Source organism: Erpetoichthys calabaricus, chromosome 16 (genome assembly GCF_900747795.2).
Source record: "Erpetoichthys calabaricus chromosome 16, fErpCal1.3, whole genome shotgun sequence".
Classification (NCBI taxonomy): domain Eukaryota; kingdom Metazoa; phylum Chordata; class Cladistia; order Polypteriformes; family Polypteridae; genus Erpetoichthys; species Erpetoichthys calabaricus.
In genome coordinates, this window is record NC_041409.2 from 71,640,004 (window position 1) to 71,661,486 (window position 21,483).

The window sequence follows — 21,483 nt, forward strand, 5'->3', positions numbered from 1 at the left end:
AACACCAAATATTGATTTGATTTAGATTTTTCTTTTGTTCGCTCACTTTGCATTTTGTAAATTGATAACAATAAACAATCATTATTTATATTTCTGAAAGCATTCTTTGTTTACAGCATTTTTTCACACCTGCCTAAAACTTTTGCACAATACTGTATATACATACATACATATATATATATATATATATATATATATATACACATATATACACACACACACACACATATATACAGTATATATATATATACACATACACATGAAATAGCCTTTGAGTCAATTGTCCAATTACTTTTGAGCCCTTGAAATGAAGGGATTGTGTTAAAAAAATGCTTTAGTTGCCTCACATTTTTATGCAATCGTTTTGTTCACCCCACTGAATTAAAGCTGAAAGTCTGCACTTCAACTGCATCCGAGTTGTTTCATTTAAAATTCATTGTGGTAATGTACCGAACCAAAATTAGAAAAAAGCTGTCTCTGTCCAAATATTTATGGACCTAACTGTACACATTATTTATATACAGTGCATCCGGAAAGTATTCACAGCGCATCACTTTTTCCACAATTTGTTATGTTACAGCTTTGCAAATTTATGAAAAATAAAAAAACTGAGAAATCACATGTACATAAGTATTCACAGCCTTTGCTCAATACTTTGTTGATACACCTTTGGCAGCAATTACAGACTCAAGTCTTTTTGAATATGATGTCACAAGCTTGGCACACCTATCTTTGGCTAGTTTTGCCCATTCCTCTTTGCAGCACCTCTCAAGCTCCATCAGGTTGGATGGGAAGCGTTGGTGCACAGGCATTTTAAGATCTCTCCAGAGATGTTCAATCGGATTCAAGTCTGGGCTCTGGCTGGGCCACTCAAGGACATTCACAGAGTTGTCCTGAAGCCACTCCTTTGATATCTTGGCTGTGTGCTTAGGGTCGTTGTCCTGCTGAAAGATGAACCGTTGCCCCAGTCTGAGGTCAAGAGCGCTCTGGAGCAGGCTTTCATCCAGGATGTCTCTGTACATTGCTGCAGTCATCTTTCCCTTTATCCTGACTAGTCTCCCAGTCCCTGCCGCTGAAAAACATCCCCACAGCATGATGCTGCCACCACCATGCTTCACTGTAGGGATGGTATTGGCCTGGTGATGAGTGGTGCCTGGTTTCCTCCAAACGTGATGCCTGTCATTCACACCAAAGAGTTCAATCTTTGTCTCATCAGACCAGAGAATTTTCTCTCTCATGGTCTGAGAGTCCTTCAGGTGCCTTTTGGCAAACTCCAGGCAGGCTGCCATGTGCCTTTTACTAAGGAGTGGCTTCCGTCTGGCCACTCTACCATAAAGGCCTGATTGGTGGATTGCTGTAGAGATGGTTGTCCTTCTGGAAGGTTCTCCTCTCTACACAGAGGACCTCTGGAGCTCTGACAGAGTGACCATCGGGTTCTTGGTCACCTCCCTGACTAAGGCCCTTCTCCCCCGATCGCTCAGTTTAGATGGCTCTAGGAAGAGTCCTGGTGGTTTCAAACTTCTTCCACTTACGGATGATGGGGGCCACTGTGCTCATTGGGACCTTCAAAGCAGCAGAAATTTTTCTGTAACCTTCCCCCGATTTGTGACTCAAGACAATCCTGTCTCGGAGGTCTACAGACAATTCCTTTGACTTCATGCTTGGTTTGTGCTCCAACATGAACTGTCAACTGTGGGACCTTATATAGACAGGTGTGTGCCTTTCCAAATCATGTCCAATCAACTGAATTTACCACAGGTGGACTCCAATTAAGCTGCAGAAACATCTCAAGGATGATCGGGGAAACAGGATGCACCTGAGCTCAATTTTGAGCTTCATGGCAAAGGCTGTGAATACTTACGTACATGTGCTTTCTCAATTTTTTTATTTTTAATAAATTTGCAAAAATCTCAAGTAAACTTTTTCACGTCATTATGGGGTGTTGTGTGTAGAATTCTGAGGGAAAAAATGAATTTAATCAATTTTGGAATAAGACTAACATAACAAAATGTGGAAAAAGTTATGTGCTGTGAATACTTTCCGGATGCACTGTATATATTATATACACATAGATACACACATACTAGCTGTGTAAGCCCATGCTGTAAAATGCCTTGGATCCTAGAAACTATTGAAATCGTCAGGAAAAAAAAACCTGAAATGTAGAGATGTCAGGTAATTGAAAGGAACTACTCTGGGCATCTCTCTGCAAGGAGGATTCGTTTTTCCGACGTGCTCGCATCGCTTGTGCATTAGTGGTGGGAGGAAAAGTAAAAGGGATACCATTTTGCCAATGTTAGTGGCTAAGGGACTTTGTCTTTCTTCTGAGGTTTTGTTTTGCAGACATGCTGGTTTCGCTTGTGTTAGTGGCTAAGCAAGTTTTCTGTTGTCTTGGAGGTGGAGATGGAGCCCTTACCCCTACTCCACCTCCGGGACGGAAAAACGCACACACTTCCACGTGTAGATGTTTATATTAGACATAGTGAAAGAGAGACAAAGCAAATACTAGTGTAAATAATTTATCAATTTAGAAATCAAGGAAGTATCCAGAACATCAGAAGTGACAGAGTCAATGACCAAGCTAGGGAACTGAGATGTGATGCAGCTGCAATATCTAAGCCTAATCCACAATAATATTTACGATTTGAAATCTATAAGAATGGGTTTAACTACAGTTAAACTATTTTCATAGAGGCACAAAAATAACTAAACATACACTTGAAATGGTTCACATAAACAAATTAGAGCAATTAGACATGTAAAAATAAACCTTACAAAAGAACTACTATATATTGATAAATTGTTTATATACTGTAAACAGGCCTTCAAAAATATTTAACACATATTGTTCTTGTGATTCTTCTCTTCAGGCTATGAATCACCAGAATTACAGTCTATAGCTTACACTGATGACCAAGTAAGATTTCTATTTTGTGTGCTATTGGTAAATATTCTATGAAATGTTTTGCCTTATTTTTGGGGTGTGCATATACCTTAATGTTAAATTGTAAATAACAATCCAAAGGGATTCATTAGTAGAACATTTTAGGGATACTTAGAACAGACCAGTTTTGCTACAGAATGCAAGTTATAGTAGTTTAAGGAAAACCTAGTCTCACTTTACAAACCTGCTTATCCATTTCAGGGTTAATGAGAGCTGCTGCAGCATTGCATGCAAGGAGGAAACCAACCATAGATGGGGCATAAGTCCATCATAGAAAAGTTATTTATTTATTTATTTTTTTTGTTCAAAGAGAAGTAATTAATAGCTTAAAAGACTCTGGGTTTTAATTAATAATGGAGGAATTAACATTTTAAGCTGAGAAGTGCTATCAGAAAAATACCAAAATTTATATTGATGAATTGCTGATAAACATTTCATGGGATGAACAAATTGTAAAAGTTGATATGTACAGTATAAACAGGGTCAGATGCTTGGTGGTGCCCATTTAATTACACAAGGTACTATGTAAAAGGACTTTAGAGTCAGAAAAGAGTTTAAACAAAAAAAAAACTAAAAAAAAAAAAAAAGCTGGGCAGAGAATGCTACTGTACTTATACAGTATGCAGATATATCACTACAGTAACTATGTGCCCACCAGTCCTGCAAGTAAATTCAAATGATTAATGAATGGTTAATCACTATTTTTTAGTAAAAAGTGTAATTTCTCACTTCACCCACATTAAATCTTTGGTCTCTTGCAGTTTCTTCACAGCTACCGATCACCTGACTCAACAGCAGAAGATGCAAAGATGTCTAGAAATGATGAGGAGGAGGAAGTCAACTCTCTCATCACTTTGGAGGCAGATGGACCAAATGACCAGTCACAGTGAACAATACAGAAGCTATGAAATCATGCAATAATACAGAACATGAGTAAGACATCAAATTTGAAAATAAAATCCTCAAAGTTCTTGGTGAATTTGTACAGGGGGTTGGATATCCAATGAGACATGGGCAATTGTTTAACAGCTTGTTTTGTCTTGGTAGAGTAATATATTGCTCTACTTTCCCCTATTGTATTATTAACATGTAGCCTTTGTCAGAATGCCTAATCTCACAGAGTTACCACTGTTTATAAGGTATTATTGTATATAACTTATCCCCACCTTCCCTTCTATATCTATAACCTCCGGCAATTAGATGTAGTAAAAAGACAAGCAGAAGTTAAGTTACAGTTTAAATAATGTATTATTGATAATATTCATAAATAATAACAAAATGCAAAGTATATTTGAATATTGGCAATCATACAACCTGATTAAATGGTGATATGTAGTTCAGGCGGCACACAGACTTCTAGTTACTTAAATGTCTTTAGTTAAGGCATCATTGGTGCTCAGCTTTCAGCCACATGTCTGTTCAAAATGGCTGCTGAGCTGTGCTCTTCATTGTGTTGTCTTTATCATCAGGTTAGCAAGAGAGATGCTTCTTTCAGATGTTGGTTACATCTTGCCTGAAGAAGGGGCCTGAGTTGCCTCGAAAGCTTGCATATTGTAATCTTTTTAGTTAGTCAATAAAAGGTGTCATTTTGCTTGGCTTTTCTCTACATTCATAATGGCTAACACGGTACAACACCCTAGTACTACAGATGTTGGTTAGTAAGAGACAGAGTGTGAGCTTAAACAAGTAAATATATAGATTTTCTGTCCAACCCCTACAGCCAATAGGGCGTCGTAGTACTTAAAGGCCTCTGAGACAAGCCAATTCCAAACAGCCATACCTCAGACCAATGGGGGAATACAACATCTTAATACCTGCCACCCCCAAGACCATATGTCTTTAAGTCTTTCTTGCGGGGGTAGAAATGAATTAAGCAAAGAAACACTAACCAAACCAGTTTAAGGCACATCTTCCCCCAAATCCTGTCGTAAAATTCAAAGAGGATCAGTCGTAAAAGGGGGGGGGGGCAGACACGAATGTCTCTCACCAAAGTAACACTAAATTACATTGCTTTGCCTAAAAATCAAATAAAAGGCATACAAAATATTCATCAAGTTATATGTAAAATCTCACATCACAACACAGCTGGAGGAAGAAGTACTACAGAACTTCTGAAATCCAGGTGAAATGAGGGATTCACTTATCATCAATGCCCAAAGAATATGCAAAGTTGGAATGAAAAGGTAGCAATGTCAAACAATCTCTTCTAAAACTTTTTTTTTTAATAATGCAGGAAATTCAGTTATCATATGCAGAGACTGGAACATTATTGTTTTCAATTTTGTGTTCATATGAAAAATACTAATCCAACAGCAGCTTCAGTTAAATTAAAACCAAACTGAATAAATGCAAAGTTCTTTAAATGTAAAGGTTCATGTGTATCATCTAAAACAATTTCAAGAGAGAAATATTGTTTAACTTTGTACAATAAATAAAAAATACAATATAAAAGTACAAACAAAAATAATCTAGTCTAAGAGAAGGCCTTTTTAGAACATCAAGGAAATAAGGAAGCTTGCAGGTTTCTCCAGTGCAAAACCTCTTCTGACACCTCTTCAAATTCTGTAACTAGGGTTAGTAGCTGGGCCAAGCCATTCTCCTAAAGACAAAAATACAAAGAAAGTAGTATTATCTTTTGATATATCTTAAAGATAGTTGTATGTGTCTTTGTTGAAATTGTACTATTATCTCATGATAAAGAAAACTTGTCTGTTTCCAGAGACCAAAAATGGCAAAAGAAAAATTAGAAAGAAATGACGTGACCCCAAGCTACTATATGTACTGGAAACTACATGCTAAGATAGTGTTATAACTTTTTTATGGTTAACTTCATTACCACACATTAAACATTACTTTAATACATTTCAATTTGCTTTGCTCAGCACTATTATACTAGACAAACAGGCCAATCTTCATCTCAAATCCTGATAAAAACGTCTGAAACAGTTAATTAGTTCTAACATAGAAGATGCAGATAATCGAAGAATGAAATAACTTACATATTCTAGAACATGATAGAAGTTACTGCAAGACTTTCCAGGATTGTAACCTACCAGGCTTTCAATGGACTGGCCAACATTTGGAACTGATCGTGCTATCTGTACACTGGACTCCAGGTTACCAATGAAATGAACTGCCTTGTCTAGGAGCTCCACCACATACCTAAAGGGAAAAAGAAACAATATAACTTGTACTACACAGTGGTGTCAAACATCCTGAACATTCTATACATAGGAAAGAGTTTAACAATCAAGTGATAAAGTTTAGGAACTCTGTCTTGGTGTGTGAATTTTAATTAATTTCCAAAACTTTTAGGATCTAGGATTTGAAGTTATAGTCACTATTCAAAATATGCCAACTGGAACCCATTATTAATAAATGAAATTTACAAGTTTCATTGAATATGTTGCTAAATTAACAATAGCATGTCAATAACTAGACAAGGATAATACAAAATAAGTTCAATGTACTCAAAAAAAAAAATTAAAAAAAAGTTGAATTTGGCAATCCATGAACAGATAATCTTTCACCTATGAAAGTTGGCCTCTATTGGTAGATTCTGCTGACACAAAGGCTTCATCAGTCTTTGTCGAAGGCATCTTTGTTCCCGTAGCATCTCCTGCAGGTGAGTAGTGAATTTTTGCACTTGTTTAATCTTCTGATCTGGAAAGTAACTTTAATGTTATTACCTATTAAGGTAAAACAGTACTGTACAATACTCTGTTTGAGCTTAATGATTAGCCATAGGAAACTATTCAAAATGCAGTTACTATGCACTTTTCTTTTATAATTAACAAAGCAACAAAATAATTTCTGCTTATTGGCACCCATACCCATGTTCAATTTAGTGCTAAAGAGGATTAATTAACATTTAATAAACAGTAAATCATCTAAATTAAAAGGAAAACACAAAAACTGAATATATAACAATCTATATATTAAACTATATGAATGTTAGTTGTAACTGCTTGCAGTCTGAAAGCTTTGGGGTTTATGTGACGGTTGATGTTAAGAGTGTTCGCTTCTAGGGTCCTCCGTGCATGGAGTTTGCATGTTCTCCCCATGTCTGCATAGGTTTCCTCTCACAGTCCAAGGACATGCAGGTTAGGTGCATTGGCGATCCTAAATTGTCCCTAGTGTGTGCTTGGTGTGTGTGTGCACGCCCTGCAGTGGGCTGGCGCCCTGCCCAGGGTTTGTGTCCTGCCTTGCGCCCTGTGTTGGCAGGGACTGTCTCCAGCAAACCCCCCGTGACCCTGTAGTTAGGATATAGCGGGTTGGATAATGGATGGAGATACATACACATATATACACACACACATACAGTATATATAATATATATTATACATACATACATACATACAGTTAGGTCCATAAATATTTGGACAGAGACAACTTTTTTCTAATTTTGGTTCTGTACATTACCACAATGAATTTTAAGTGAAACAACTCAGATGCAGTTGAAGTGCAGACTTTCAGCTTTAATTCAGTGGGGTGAACAAAACGATTGCATCAAAATGTGAGGCAACTAAAGCATTTTTTTAACACAATCCCTTCATTTCAGGGGCTAAAAAGTAATTGGACAATTGACTCAAAGGCTATTTCATGGGCAGGTGTGGGCAAGTCCGTCGTTATGTCATTATCAATCAAGCAGATAAAAGGCCTGTAGTTGATTTGAGGTGTGGTGCTTGTATGCGGAAGATTTTGCTGTGAACAGACAACATGCGGTCAAAGGAGCTCTCCATGCAGGTGAAAGAAGCCATCCTTAAGCTGCGAAAACAAAGAAAACCATCCGAGAAATCGCTACAATATTAGCGAGTGGCAAAATCTACAGTTTGGTACATCCTGATAAAGAAAGCAAGCACTGGTGAACTCAGCAACGCAAAAAGACCTGGACATCCATGGAAGACAACAGTGGTGGATGATCGCAGAATCATTTCCATGGTGAAGAGAACCCCCTTCACAACAGCCAACCAAGTGAACAACACTCTCCAGGGGGTAGGTGTATCGATATCCAAGTCTACCATAAAGAGAAGACTGCATGAAAGTAAACACAGAGGGTGCACTGCAAGGTGCAAGCCACTCATAAGCCTCAAGAATAGAAAGGCTAGATTGGACTTTGCTAAAGAACATCTAAAAAAGCCAGCACAGTTCAGGAAAAACATTCTTTGGACAGATGAAACCAAGATCAACCTCTACCAGAATGATGGCAAGAAAAAAGTATGGGGAAGGCATGGAACAGCTCATTATCCAAAGCATACCACATCATCTGTAAAACACGGTGGAGGCAGTGTGATGGCTTGGGCGTGCATGGCTGCCAGTGGCACTGGGACACTAGTGTTTATACATGATGTGACACAGGACAGAAACAGCTGAATGAATTCTGAGGTGTTCAGAGACATACTGTCTGCTCAAATCCAGCTAAATGCAGTCAAACTGATTGGGCGGCATTTCATGATACAGATGGACAATGACCCAAAACATACAGCCAAAGTAACCCAGGAGTTTATTAAAGCAAAGAAGTGGAAAATTCTTGAATGGCCAAGTCAGTCACCTGATCTTAACCCAATTGAGCATGCATTTCACTTATTGAAGACTAAACTTCAGACAGAAAGGCCCACAAACAAACAGCAATTGAAAGCCGCTGCAGTAAAGGCCTGGCAGAGCATTAAAAAGGAGGAAACCCATCATCTGGTGATGTCCGTGAGTTCAAGACTTCAGGCTGTCATTGCCAGCAAAGGGTTTTCAACCAAGTATTAGAAATGAACATTTTATTTCCAGTTATTTAATTTGTCCAATTACTTTTGAGCCCCTGAAATGAAGGGATTGTTAAAAAAATGCTTTAGTTGCCTCACATTTTGATGCAATCGTTTTGTTCACCCCACTGAATTAAAGCTGAAAGTCTGCACTTCAACTGCATCTGAGTTGTTTCATTTAAAATTCATTGTGGTAATGTACAGAACCAAAATTAGAAAAAAAATTGTCTCTGTCCAAACATTTATGGACCTAACTGTACACACACACACACACACACACACACACACACACACACACACACACACTGGCATGTAAAAGTATGGACAACCTTGCTTAAAACATCTGTTACTGTGAATAGTCAAAGGAGCAGAAGATGAATTGATCAACAAAAGGCATAAAGTTATTAAAGATGACATTTCTTTTCAGCATTTTAAGAAAGATTGGTGCATTGTTTTTGTTTTTGAAGTTTTATTACGGTCTCAGACCTTAATAGCATGTTGTACATGACACCACTTCCGGTTACAGAAGTTTCCCCTTGGGATTAATAAAGTATCTATCTATCAATCTATCTACCTCCTTCATTTCTTCTTTTGTCAGTTCCGATCTGAACTCTGTTTATGAAGACGTCCTTTCCTTTTCTTTTGCTACAGTATATGGCGGATCCCCCCAAACCTTTGACAGTGTTTGTGTCTTTATTTTACAATATATACACATACATACTGTATGTAATTGCAATTGTCCAAAAAAGTTAAACTTTTAATGTTTAATGCAACAGTCTACTACAAGATAAAACAATACCTACAGCAAGCACACAGCCCTGTCTCTAAAGATGAACAGAATTAGGGGAAGACTACTGTTATATAAACAGCTTTATTTTTATATAGTAGTTTTTTTTTTGTCTATATTTACTTTTGCACTCTTATTTTCTCTATTAAGTGTTCACTTGCGTATTTAAAATTGAAATCATAATATTGTTTTCATGAAAAAATAATGTTTCTAATGTTTTGGTATAAAACCTTGTTAGGTTTATTTAAGAAGGTTGCAAAATGCTTTAGAAATGTTACTGTACATAGGTGTAATTTAGGTGCATCTGACACTCAGAAATAGATATCTTATACTTACTTTATTTCTCTACAAATGTAAATAATATTTTTAATCACCAAGATAGAAAGGGTGAGTGAATTCTGCTCCTTCCTTCTCCAATTGCAAGAGCTCCATCTCCAGGCATTTCTAAAACAATACACATATCAGAAACACTCCAGGCATTTCTAAAACAATACACATATCAGAAAAACTATCACTTAATAGATGCTCCCAACATTAAATGAAAGTGGTACACAGACTATATAACTGAATTAGACTCAAAGAGTCTTCTAAGAGCTTAAAACTTGAGCAAGTATTTTTAGAATACATAATGAAAATGTGAATAAATTCACATTTCAGTTATTTATGACTTGTGTTTTTTCCTGCATACTTCTCTTTACAGTTCCTACCATTGGGCTATCCCCAACAAGCACCGCATAGCCTGGGGGACTTCACGGGCTCTAGCATACACTTAACACTTTCATGTGGCTTCCAGAAAATAAGCCTGCTTCTAAAAATGTAATTTAAAGAATTAATTCATATTGTCTTCAATATAGACAACAAATAAAGGAATTTAATGATCTCACATTACTTCATTCACATTGTGTAGTTTGTTAAATTTTTAATAATGTCTAAATACTGGTAAATGTTTGGTGGCACATAATGCAAAAAGCACATCCTGTTTTTGTCCATGTACCATGTTTGCATAATCTGGGGCGCATACGTCTTTGCAATCATGCTGGCACAAGTATACATAATTTGACATAATTCCTTAGCTGCTTATTTTCCCGAAAATTGTTAATTGTTATCACAGAACCTGCATACAAGTTAAACCAATTCTTGGATTATACACCATGACACAGTGCTGGGCGGTATGATCAAAATTCTATATCACGGTATTTTTCAAAATTATACCGGTTTCACAGTATTCAACGGTATTTTTTTCCCCATGCATGAGTGGATGTTAACCACATTTTCCACTGCAATTACAGCAGTTGACTGGCTAAGAATAACCTATTCCACTGTCATGAGAATTGTACATTGTACAAAAAAAAACACATTTTAATGTGCACACAAGTATTAATACAGGTTTGCATGGCCCCATAAACTGCATGACTGCATGACAATTGCAGTCAAAATATATAACCTTTTTATTGAACAAATTTTGTAAACAACAAACTAAAATTTTGACAACATATTTTCAACCATCCAAAGAGGCATTTACACTTAGTAAAATATCCAGAGGTGCTTGTCAAAAGTTGTATTGCACTGAACATGTCTTAGAAAAGGAATAAATAGAAAATACTTTTTGTAAACCAACTACACTTTGTTAATGTTAACAATCTCTGTCCACTGACACGTTAAACTGAATTTTTAAAACAACTTTACCATTATTAAACTGCATAATAATTTAAACTAATAAATAATAACAATAAAATAAATAATAGTATTATTACTGGAAGTTGCACTATTACTTCAAGACTTCAAGCCCTGGTGCATTACACAGTATTCACCAATTAAAAATAAAATTAAATAAAACAAGTGCAACTTGGTGATGACATCTTTACCAACTGAACCATCATTAAGGAAAACTGCATTAATATGGAACTTGCTTCAAGATAAGCTATATACATAAATAATAAAACTGCAACTTGCATTTATAATGCTATTTGTGGTATAGCCCTATGGAAACGTATTAGGGAAACGGTGAAGAAAAAAAAACTATATGTCGAGAATAAAGTTGATATGTTGACTTTATTCTCGACATTTCCACTTTAATCTCGACGTTTATGTTGAGATGAAAATCGACATTTCCACTTTATTCTCATAGATTATTTTGTCATTAAAGTAGAATGTCATAAACTAAACTTCATCCTAAAATCAATGTTTAATTTACTACATTTTCTCAAACCCCGTCATAAGTTAATGTAGCACATTAAATGCTTTGTGTTAAGTGTTCCCCGACCCAGTTGTTAATCGCTACGCGTTTCTTAAAATGACTTCCTCTGCACTAAGAGAAAGCACAGGCAGCGATCGCCACACAGAATACATTCACTTCAGGATATTCCTGCTCTCTGAAAATTTAGAATGCTAAAATAAATACTTGATATCATTTTCATGATGAAATGCATTAAAGCGGGTATTAAACATGCACGGTAGTGTGGCGGTAGTGCCGCTGCATTGCAGTAAGGGGTCCCCAGGTTTACGTTCAGTGTAGAGAACTTTACGGCAGGTATGATGAGGCTCCAAAAAAACTGGATGTATGAATAGGTATCGCACAGGTTTAACTTAAATATTGTGTAAATGTTGGGTTCATGATCTGGTGGTCGGAGACACAAACACAGAATTCAATGGATGTTCTTCTGAGCAGGCTTTCTTTATTGCATGTGTGCGGTCTCTGTCCGACGTACCAAACCCCCAGTTCGTATCCTTCCTTTTTCTTTCTCCACATAACCAATCACTACACGATAAACGTCTTTGTGAACTTTAAAAAAAACATTGTTATACTGTACATGTTTAAGTATGCCATCCATTCAGGGTTGCACCCATCCCAGTAATCACTGTGTGTGAGGCAGGAGCAAATCCTGAACGGGGTGCCAGCATATCGCTGGGTGAATACGAGCAATACATACACTACCAGGGTTAATATAGTATAACAAAACCCCACATCCTACATGACTTTGAAAGGAAACTGAAGCACGCCGAGTAAACCCACCAGAAAAGCATGCAAATTTAAGGCAGGGAACACCCAGGACCCCCTTGCTGTGAGGCAGCAGTGCAACCTCCATGCCACTGTGCCCCCACATGATTAATACATGCTTTAATGCATCTCATCATGAAAATGATATCAAGTATTTATCTTAGCATTCTAAATGTTCAGGGAGCAGGAATATCATGAAATCAATGTATTCGGTGTGGTGATCGCTGCCTGTGCCTCCTCTTAGTGCAAGAGAAAGTCAGTTTAAGAAGCACGTAGCAATTAACATGGCTTTGTGGAACACTTAACACAAAGCATTTAATGTGCTACATAACTTATGACGGGGTTTGAGAAAATCTAGTAAATTAAATATTCATTTTAAGATGAAGTTTAGTTTACGATGTTCTATTTTAATAACAAATTACGAGAATAAAGTCAACATGTTGTCACACTATTACACAGTACCCAGGTACATTACACAGTATTGAAAAAAAATAAAACAAGTACAACCTGGCTTGCAGTATTATCCAGTAGTATAGAAACAGTATTCACACATTTGAACATAATAGTCCACATCCAACCTTTTAAAATCAAAGTATCTCCAGACAACAGACACGGCACCTTTTTTCAGCAAAAGTTCTTCTGTGTCATCATGTTCAACTTTATCATCTGCTACAGCTTCAGTTTCTGAATGTTCTCTGTCCATTTTCACCGTTCAATACCTCCACTAACGCATGTACTCCGTTGCATGCGTGTTTAGCGGTGCAGCAGTGAAAAAGGTTTAAGGGGATTAAACAGTTTCCCGCTGTGCCACATTCTGAACGTTGTTTAGGCTATTTAAACCGGTGTTGTGGTATAAGAAAAATCCATATCATAACAAAAATAAAAAACGTTTTTTGGTATGAACCAGTATACCGCTCAGCACTACCCTGACGAGAAGGTTTATTCTTCTTTCGGCTGCTCCTGTTAGGGGTTGCCACAGCGGATCATCTTCTTCCACATCTTTCAGTCCTCTGCATCTTGTTCTGTTACACCCATCACCTGCATGTCCTCTCTCACCACATCCATAAACCTTCTCTTAGACCTTCCTCTATTTCTCTTGCCTGGCAGCTTTATCCTTAGCATCCTTCTCCCAATATACTCAGCATCTCTCCTCTGCACATGTCCAAACCAACGCAATCTCGCCTCTCTGACTTTGTCTCCCAACCGTCCAACTTCAGCTGACCCTCTAATGTTCTCATTTCTAATCCTGTCCATCCTCGTCACACCCAATGCAAATCTTAGCATCTTTAAGTCTGCCACCTCCAGCTCTGTCTCCTGCTTTCTGGTCAGTGCCACCATCTCCAGCCCATATAACATAGCTGGTCTCACTACCATCCTATAGACCTTCCCTTTCACTCTTGCTGATATCCGTCTGTCACAAATCACTCCTGACACTCTTCTCCACCCTGCCTGCATTCTCTTTTTCACCTCTCTTCCACAATCTCCATTACTCTGTACTGTTGATCCCAAGTATTTAAACTCATCCACCTTCCCCAACTCTACTCCTTGCATCCTCACCATTCTACTGACCTCCCTCTCATTTACACACATGTATTCTGTCTTGTTCCTACTGACCTTCATTCCTCTCCTCTCTAGAGCATATCTCCACCTCTCCTGGGTCTCCTCAACCTGCTCCCTACTATCGCTACAGATCACAATTTCATCAGCAAACATAAAAAAAAAAACTCATCAAATGCTAAAAGCCCAGGTAACACTTAAAATCTAATTTTAATACAATACGAATTTTATACAACAAAGATTTTTATTAGTAGTATTTCGCATACATTTGGCTTTAAATTGTCAAAGAAAATGTTAATAGTCTATCTAAGTGGTTTTACAGGTAGTAGTGTTGTGACTGACTATTGGCCTACACTTCCTCACAGTGGCTGTGTGCTCATTTTGTTGTAGCAATACTCCCTAATATAGATCAGGTAAACCGGTCACTCTTCTAACAAGACAGTAACCTGCGCTAAAGTGAACATGGATGTGGACTCACCATGCCAGTATCATTATATTTATTCAGTAGCAATGACAAATTGGTAGAGAAACACTTTTTAGGATGGGGAGTTAACTAATTCTTGGTTTCTTCAATCTTCAATAACATGTTTTTAGTTAATCAGAATGGCAAGCAGGTGTAGTAGTTACCTATTCCCTATCCCACTTACTCAGTTCAGGGACAAGGGAGCTAATGCCTATCCAGCCCCCTTCAGTGCAAGTTGGAAAGCAATATCGACAATATACACATTTACACAATATCTCTAAAAATCAAGAAGCTGAATGTTTTTTTGACATTGATTAAATTTTTTGGTAGTATGGACTAATGTAATTTGTGTGCAACAATGCATTATTTTCATAAGTAGTATGTAGCACCTCAGATTGTCCCTTTTTACTTCTAACATTCATAATGGTCTTTAATCGCTGGTTTTTATATGCATTGCATTTCACTGATTTACTCTTGCTGTGTTTATACTGTTTAACAAGAAGCCCCTCCACCAATCCATTACCTCCCACTTCCTGCTCACAGTATAAGCAGGCTCATCACTTCAACCATGAATCTACTTTATGCCTGTCAGCAGGGGTGCTCTGCCTCACACCTGCTATCTATACAGTCAAGGCAATCTGTTAAAAACCCATGTATGATCTTTTATCTCACTAGTTCTCCTATAAACACAGCAAACGATACTCCTATTGAAATACAGTCTTCCTAATTTACATCTCCAGCACTTTAACTTATTATCTTTTTATTTTAACATATACAATTTCTCTCCTGGGACATACAGAGTACTGTCTAAACCATGATCCTGTTAATCAATCAGTCTTTACGTTATACAGTTCGTTAACAGTAAACACAATAAAAAAAAAAAGATTTATGGACCAATCAAACTAATAAAAATATATTGCTTTGCAGTATTATTAGAACAGAAAAATAAAGACTGAGGAGGAAATTCTGGATTGGAATATTGAATGAACTACAAACAAACTACAGCATCAGCTGGCATTGACATAAAATTGTAGGCAGGAAGGGACCCCTATTAATAAACTATTGGAAATGAACACCAACAGAAATGGCAGAACTCCAAGGCCAATAAAGGGAAACGCTCCATTTGCAGGTTCACATCAGTTTCTCCATTTTGCACTACAATGACACTAAGCTTTAGAACACAATTCATTTTAGTAAAGTGATATTATGTAGCTGATGTGCACCTTAATGTTACAAAGACTAACAATTATCTTGAGATGATCCCAGGTGGAATACACCCTGCCCTGACCCCATGATAATAATGGTTATTGTACAGCACTTTTGAAATTGCTGTACAATAACCATTATAACAACAACATTTTCTCCCCTCACCATTATTCTGTTCTTTCACATTTGGTATTACCTGGTCGATTTCTTTTGTCATGGAAGCAATTTGCTCTGCTTGTTGCAAATACTCTGAGAAAACATTTGTATCATTGGGAATAGAGTCCAACGTATCCTGAAGGGGAAAAAAAAAAAGGCATGAGAAATGAAATTCAAGTGCATTAAATACCTATTATTACACTAATGATGGAGAAGAGGGACATGTGTGTTGCTCTCACCTGGGACAGCACTCTTGCTGAAACACAAGCAGCTAGAACCTGAGCTGCTGACGATGTTGAAGGCTTAGAGTCCCAAGGGTTCATGCTGAGGCTGATGGATAAATATACGCAAAGATTTATATAAAATTGTTACAATAAGAATGAAGAAATGAACACTGTAACGAGCAATCAGAACATTCAAATACAAGACATTTAAAGTCAAATAATACAATTTAACAAGCAACTGATCTTTTTTTGAATATAAATTTACAGCCCCAGTTATCCAGATTAAGACTTCAAGTTCACTCACTTTTCGCCTGAGGCTTGTAAAGTCTTCCTTCCCACTACTGTATACTGATTTCCTTCCAGATTCCAGCTGTTGACTCTACTTTACTCCTTAGTGCATACATATGCCGAAATTAAGACTACAGTTAATGTTTTATACTGGGTACTTGCCCAATACATTTTGTTTTAATTCTTATAGGATAACACATACGCAGCTATGCACAGAATAACTGCATTCTTCTTCACCGGACTGTATCAAACCATTTTATATAAAACATAATTACTCTACTAGTGTTTTGAGAATATCAGATAAGCTAATTTGTGCTCCCAATTAATTCAAATGAAAGTCTGTATTTTTATATATTATTTGATGTATTGTTGCTGGAGTGTAGCAACTTGTTGCAAGTTAATTGCAGGTAAGAATATAATTGTACTCTTTACCTGTGACAATAACAAATACTACTAAATTGATTTGTATGCATGCATTTTGGATGCACAATCGAGTGAATCCATAAATGACATGGTGCACAACCTTGGTTTAGTTGGGTTTTTTTTGCACCCAATGCTGCAAACCTAAAACTGAAAATGTGGATTCTCATAACGGATGGATGGAAAATTACTGAGAAGTGAAAACATACAGTGCATCCAGAAAGTATTCACAGCGCATCACTTTTTCCACATTTTGTTATGTTACAGCCTTATTCCAAAATGGATTAAATTCATTTTTTTCCTCAGAATTCTACACACAACACCCCATAATGACAACGTGAAAAAAGTTTACTTGAGATTTTTGCAAATTTATTAAAAATAAAAAAATCGCGAAAGCACATGTACATAAGTATTCACAGCCTTTGCCATGAAGCTCAAAATTTAGCTCAGGTGCATCCTGTTTCCCCTGATCATCCTTGAGATGTTTCTGCAGCTTAATTGGAGTCCACCTGTGGTAAATTCAGTTGATTGGACATGATTTGGAAAGGCACACACCTGTCTATATAAGGTCCCACAGTTGACAGTTCATGTCAGAGCACAAACCAAGCATGAAGTCAAAGGAATTGTCTGTAGACCTCCGAGTCAGGATTGTCTCGAGGCACAAATCTGGAGAAGGTTACAGAAACATTTCTGCTTCTTTGAAGGTCCCAATGAGCACAGTGGCCTCCATCATCCGTAAGTGGAAGAAGTTCAAAATCACCAGGACTCTTCCTAGAGCTGGCCGGCCATCTAAACTGAGCGATCAGGGGAGAAGGGCCTTAGTCAGGGAGGTGACCAAGAACCCGACTGTCACTCTGTCAGAGCTCCAGAGGTCCTCTGTGGAGAGAGGAGAACCTTCCAGAAGGCCAACCATCTCTGCAGCAATCCACCAATCAGGCCTGTATGGTAGAGTGGCCAGACGGAAGCCACTCCTTAATAAAAGGCACATGGCAGCCCGCCTGGAGTTTGCCAAAAGGCACCTGAAGGACTCTCAGACCATGAGAAAGAAAATTCTCTGGTCTGATGAGACAAAGATTGAACTCTTTGGTGTGAATGACAGGCGTCACGTTTGGTGGAAACCAGGCACCGCTCATCACCAAGCCAATACCATCCCTACAGTGAAGCATGGTGGTGGCAGCATCATGTTGTGGGGATGTTTTTCAGCGGCAAGGACTGGGAGACTAGTCAGGATAAAGGGAAAGATGACTGCAGCAATGTACAGAGACATCCTGGATGAAAACCTGCTCCAGAGCGCTCTTGACCTCAGACTGGGGTGACGGTTCATCTTTCAGCAGGACAACGACCCTAAGCACACAGCCAAGATATCAAAGGAGTGGCATCAGGACAACTCTGAATGTCCTTGAGTGGCCCAACCAGAGCCCAGACTTGAATCCGATTGAACATCTCTGGAGAGATCTTAAAATGGCTATACACCGACGCTTCCCATCCAACCTGATGGAGCTTGAGAGGTGCTGCAAAGAGGAATGGGCGAAACTGGCCAAGGGTAGGTGGGCCAAGCTTGTGGCATCATATTGAAAAAGACTTTAGGCTGTAATTGCTGCCAAAGGTGCATCGACAAAGTATTGAGCAAAGGCTGTGAATACTTATGGACATGTGATTTCTCAGTTTTTTTACTTTTAATAAATTTGCAAAAACCTCAAGTAAACTTTTTTCACGTTGTCATTATGGGGTGTTGTGTGTAGAATTCTGAGGAAAAAAATGAATTTAATCCATTTTGGAATAAGGCTGTAACATAACAAAATGTGGAAAAACTGATGTGCTGTGAATACTTTTCGGATGCACTGTATAAATGTTTAGAGCAGTTTAAAGATAAACTTACCAGATAAAAAGGGAAAACTTGTGGGGAAAAGCCATTCCAACGGCTAATAAAATGACCAGAAGAATTTTACCTGAAGTACGCTAGTGTCCATAAAGTAGTAATGGCTGGTAACAATAAGAGTACACAAAAAGCCATTTGCGATATGCATATGGCGTTTAAAAAAGACCCGTTAGGAACTCCACTTTTTAACAACCTTCGTATTTCTGCGCAGGGAAAAAAACACTAATCTCTATGCTATATTAAGATCGATAAACGCGCTCGCAAACCGGTACTTTGGGGTATTGATGGCTGACAACAAAAGTAGGATAAGTGCTTATGGAACCCATATGAGGTGCGCGGTTTTGTTGAACACATTAGTACTATATTAGACTGAACCATTTATAACTTTTAGGTGGCATCGAACAATATTTGAGAAAACTTACTCTACATTTTTCTAAAGTACTGTAAAGATGATCTCAGTGCTCACAGTAACAGTCAGTATTTATCAGTCATGGGAGTAAAACAGATTTCCATCGGATACACTCGTGACATCGATGTAGTAGTAAAATTGTCACAGCAATGAAGTCGAACGCAGAGCCGTTTTAGCAGCATCATAAACCCCCGGGCAAAACAGTGCCCTGGGATCCCTGTATTAATTGCAAAACAGAACCATCGTGGGACCCCGGCTAGTACCCATTGTGCCCACACGTTAAGATGGCCCTGCGTGAGGAAATTATTGATAAATTATACAAGGCTAAATTCTCTACTTGGGATAAAACGGTTAGTGTTATCATTCATCCATGAAAAAATGAGTTTCCTTTATTATACTTGTTCTTGGCTAGCCGTCCATAAGAGACACAACCACCCCACCGTTAAACTTTACGATCGACTACGTTACTATGCTCTTAAGATTATGAAGCAATCGAACGACAACGGAAAGAAAAACCGCATGCTCCCAACTGACTTAAAAGCACACAAAGAAATGTACTCAACAATACGGAATGTAAACGCTTGTTTGTTTCCTTCCCACCACCTACCTTTTCTGTTTCAAAACTTCGGCGCGCCGCGCGTAATGATGTCATTTCTTTGCGCCGTCCGACTACTCTGAAAGGCGGAGTACCCACTGTTTAGCATTGAAAGGGGCGCTACCTCAGGCAAACACTGCTAGGAGCCACTTAAGCACAAATAGGGTCAAGTCATTTTTGAAGCGGTTTCAAAGCATGGAGAACAGGGAGTTAGTTCAGCGTTATTAGCTTTAAACTTAATTGAGTGTATTTTATTCAGATCTTTTGGAAATTAGAAATGGGATGTTGCCTCACTCTTAGATTTTGCAATGTTTGATATTGTTGTGGAATCTGCGCGCACTCCCGGTGTTTTTTTTTATCCAGCAGACATGCAAAAGACCAAGTTTTAAGGTTAAGATGGAACTCCAGATTGGTCCAGTTGTTTGTAGGGGTTGATGCTTCTGTAATAGGACACACTCAGTCATTTTCATGTTTTTCACTGGAAGTGATAAGTTTTTTTATCAAAATACTATTACATTGATTTAAAAATATAACTAAGACGTTACAAGATGGATACTCCAGATGGAGTATCGCCACGACTGCTGAAGGCCTGTGCGCTGGAGCTGGGGAGTCCTCTACAGCGCATCTTCAACCTGAGCCTGGAACAGGGGAGAGTCCTGAGGCTTTGGAAAACATCTTGCATCACCCCCGTCCCAAATATATCACGTCCTAGTGAGCTGAACAACTTCCAGCCTGTCGCTCTGACGTCACATGTGATGAAGACCATGGAGCGGCTGCTGCTTCACCACCTAAGGCCACAGGTCCGCCACGCCCTTGACCCTCTGCAGTTCACATACCAGGAGAAGGTGGGAGTGGAGGATGCCATCATCTACATGCTACACCGATCCCTCTCCCACTTGGACGGAGGCAGTGGTGCTGTAAGAATTATGTTTCTAGACTTCTGTAGCGCCTTCAGCACCATCCAACCTCTGCTCCTTAGGGACAAGCTGACAGAGATGGGAGTAGAGTCATACTTGGTGGCATGGATCGTGGACTGTCTTACAGACAGACCTCAGTATGTGCGTCTCAGTAACTGCAGGTCTGACATTGTGGTCAGCAACACAGGAGCGCCGCAGGGGACAGTACTTTCTCCGGTCCTGTTCAGCCTATATACATTGGACTTCCAATACAACTCGGAGTCCTGCCACGTGCAAAAGTTCGCTGACGACACTGCTATCGTGGGCTGCATCAGGAATGGGCAGGAAGAGGAGTATAGGAACCTAATCAAGGAGCTGGTGGTGGATTTTAGGAGGACCAGGCCCCTCATGGACCCCGTGATCATCAGAGGTGACTGTGTGCAGAGGGTGCAAACCTATAAATACCTGGGAGTGCAGCTGGATGATAAATTGGACTGGACTGCCAATACTGATACTCTGTGTAAGAAAGGACAGAGCCGACTATACTTCCTTAGAAGGCTGGCGTCCTTCAACATCTGCAATAAGATGCTGCAGATGTTCTATCAGACGGTTGTGGCGAGCGCCCTCTTCTATGCAGTGGTGTGCTGGGGAAGCAACATAAAGAAGAGGGACACCTCACGCCTGGACAAACTGGTGAGGAAGGCAGGCTCTATTGTAGGCACAGAGCTGGACAGTTTGACATCTGTGGCAGAGCGACGGGCACTGAACAGGCTCCTGTCAATAATGGAGAATCCATTGCATCCACTAAACAGTATCATCTCCAGACAGAGGAGCAGCTTCAGCGACAGACTGCTGTCACCGTCCTGCTCCACTGACAGACTGAGGAGATCGTTCCTCCCCCACACTAT

General features: G+C 38.7%; 2 protein-coding genes across 2 annotated transcripts in view; one reads left to right on the forward strand and one right to left on the reverse strand.

The window, feature by feature from the left end:
* The window catches only part of heatr4 (HEAT repeat containing 4), a 49,781-nt gene extending 45,788 nt beyond the window's left edge, over positions 1 to 3,993 (forward strand). The window contains exons 16-17 of the mRNA XM_051919748.1: positions 2,871 to 2,917; positions 3,706 to 3,993. Coding sequence (XP_051775708.1) covers positions 2,871 to 2,917; positions 3,706 to 3,834 — 176 coding nt within the window. The 3' untranslated portion in view covers positions 3,835 to 3,993. The remainder of the gene's footprint in view (positions 1 to 2,870; positions 2,918 to 3,705) is intronic.
* Positions 3,994 to 5,139: 1,146 nt separating this feature from the next.
* Positions 5,140 to 16,470, reverse strand: haus2 (HAUS augmin like complex subunit 2). The gene is made up of 7 exons (XM_051919701.1): positions 16,393 to 16,470; positions 16,104 to 16,194; positions 15,905 to 16,000; positions 9,859 to 9,928; positions 6,475 to 6,607; positions 5,998 to 6,106; positions 5,140 to 5,543 (listed from the first exon to the last, which is right to left on the reverse strand). Exons 2-7 carry the CDS (start codon positions 16,185 to 16,187, stop codon positions 5,442 to 5,444), a joined length of 594 nt encoding a protein of 197 aa, XP_051775661.1. The 5' UTR covers positions 16,188 to 16,194; positions 16,393 to 16,470; the 3' UTR covers positions 5,140 to 5,441.
* Positions 16,471 to 21,483: the final 5,013 nt, after the last annotated feature.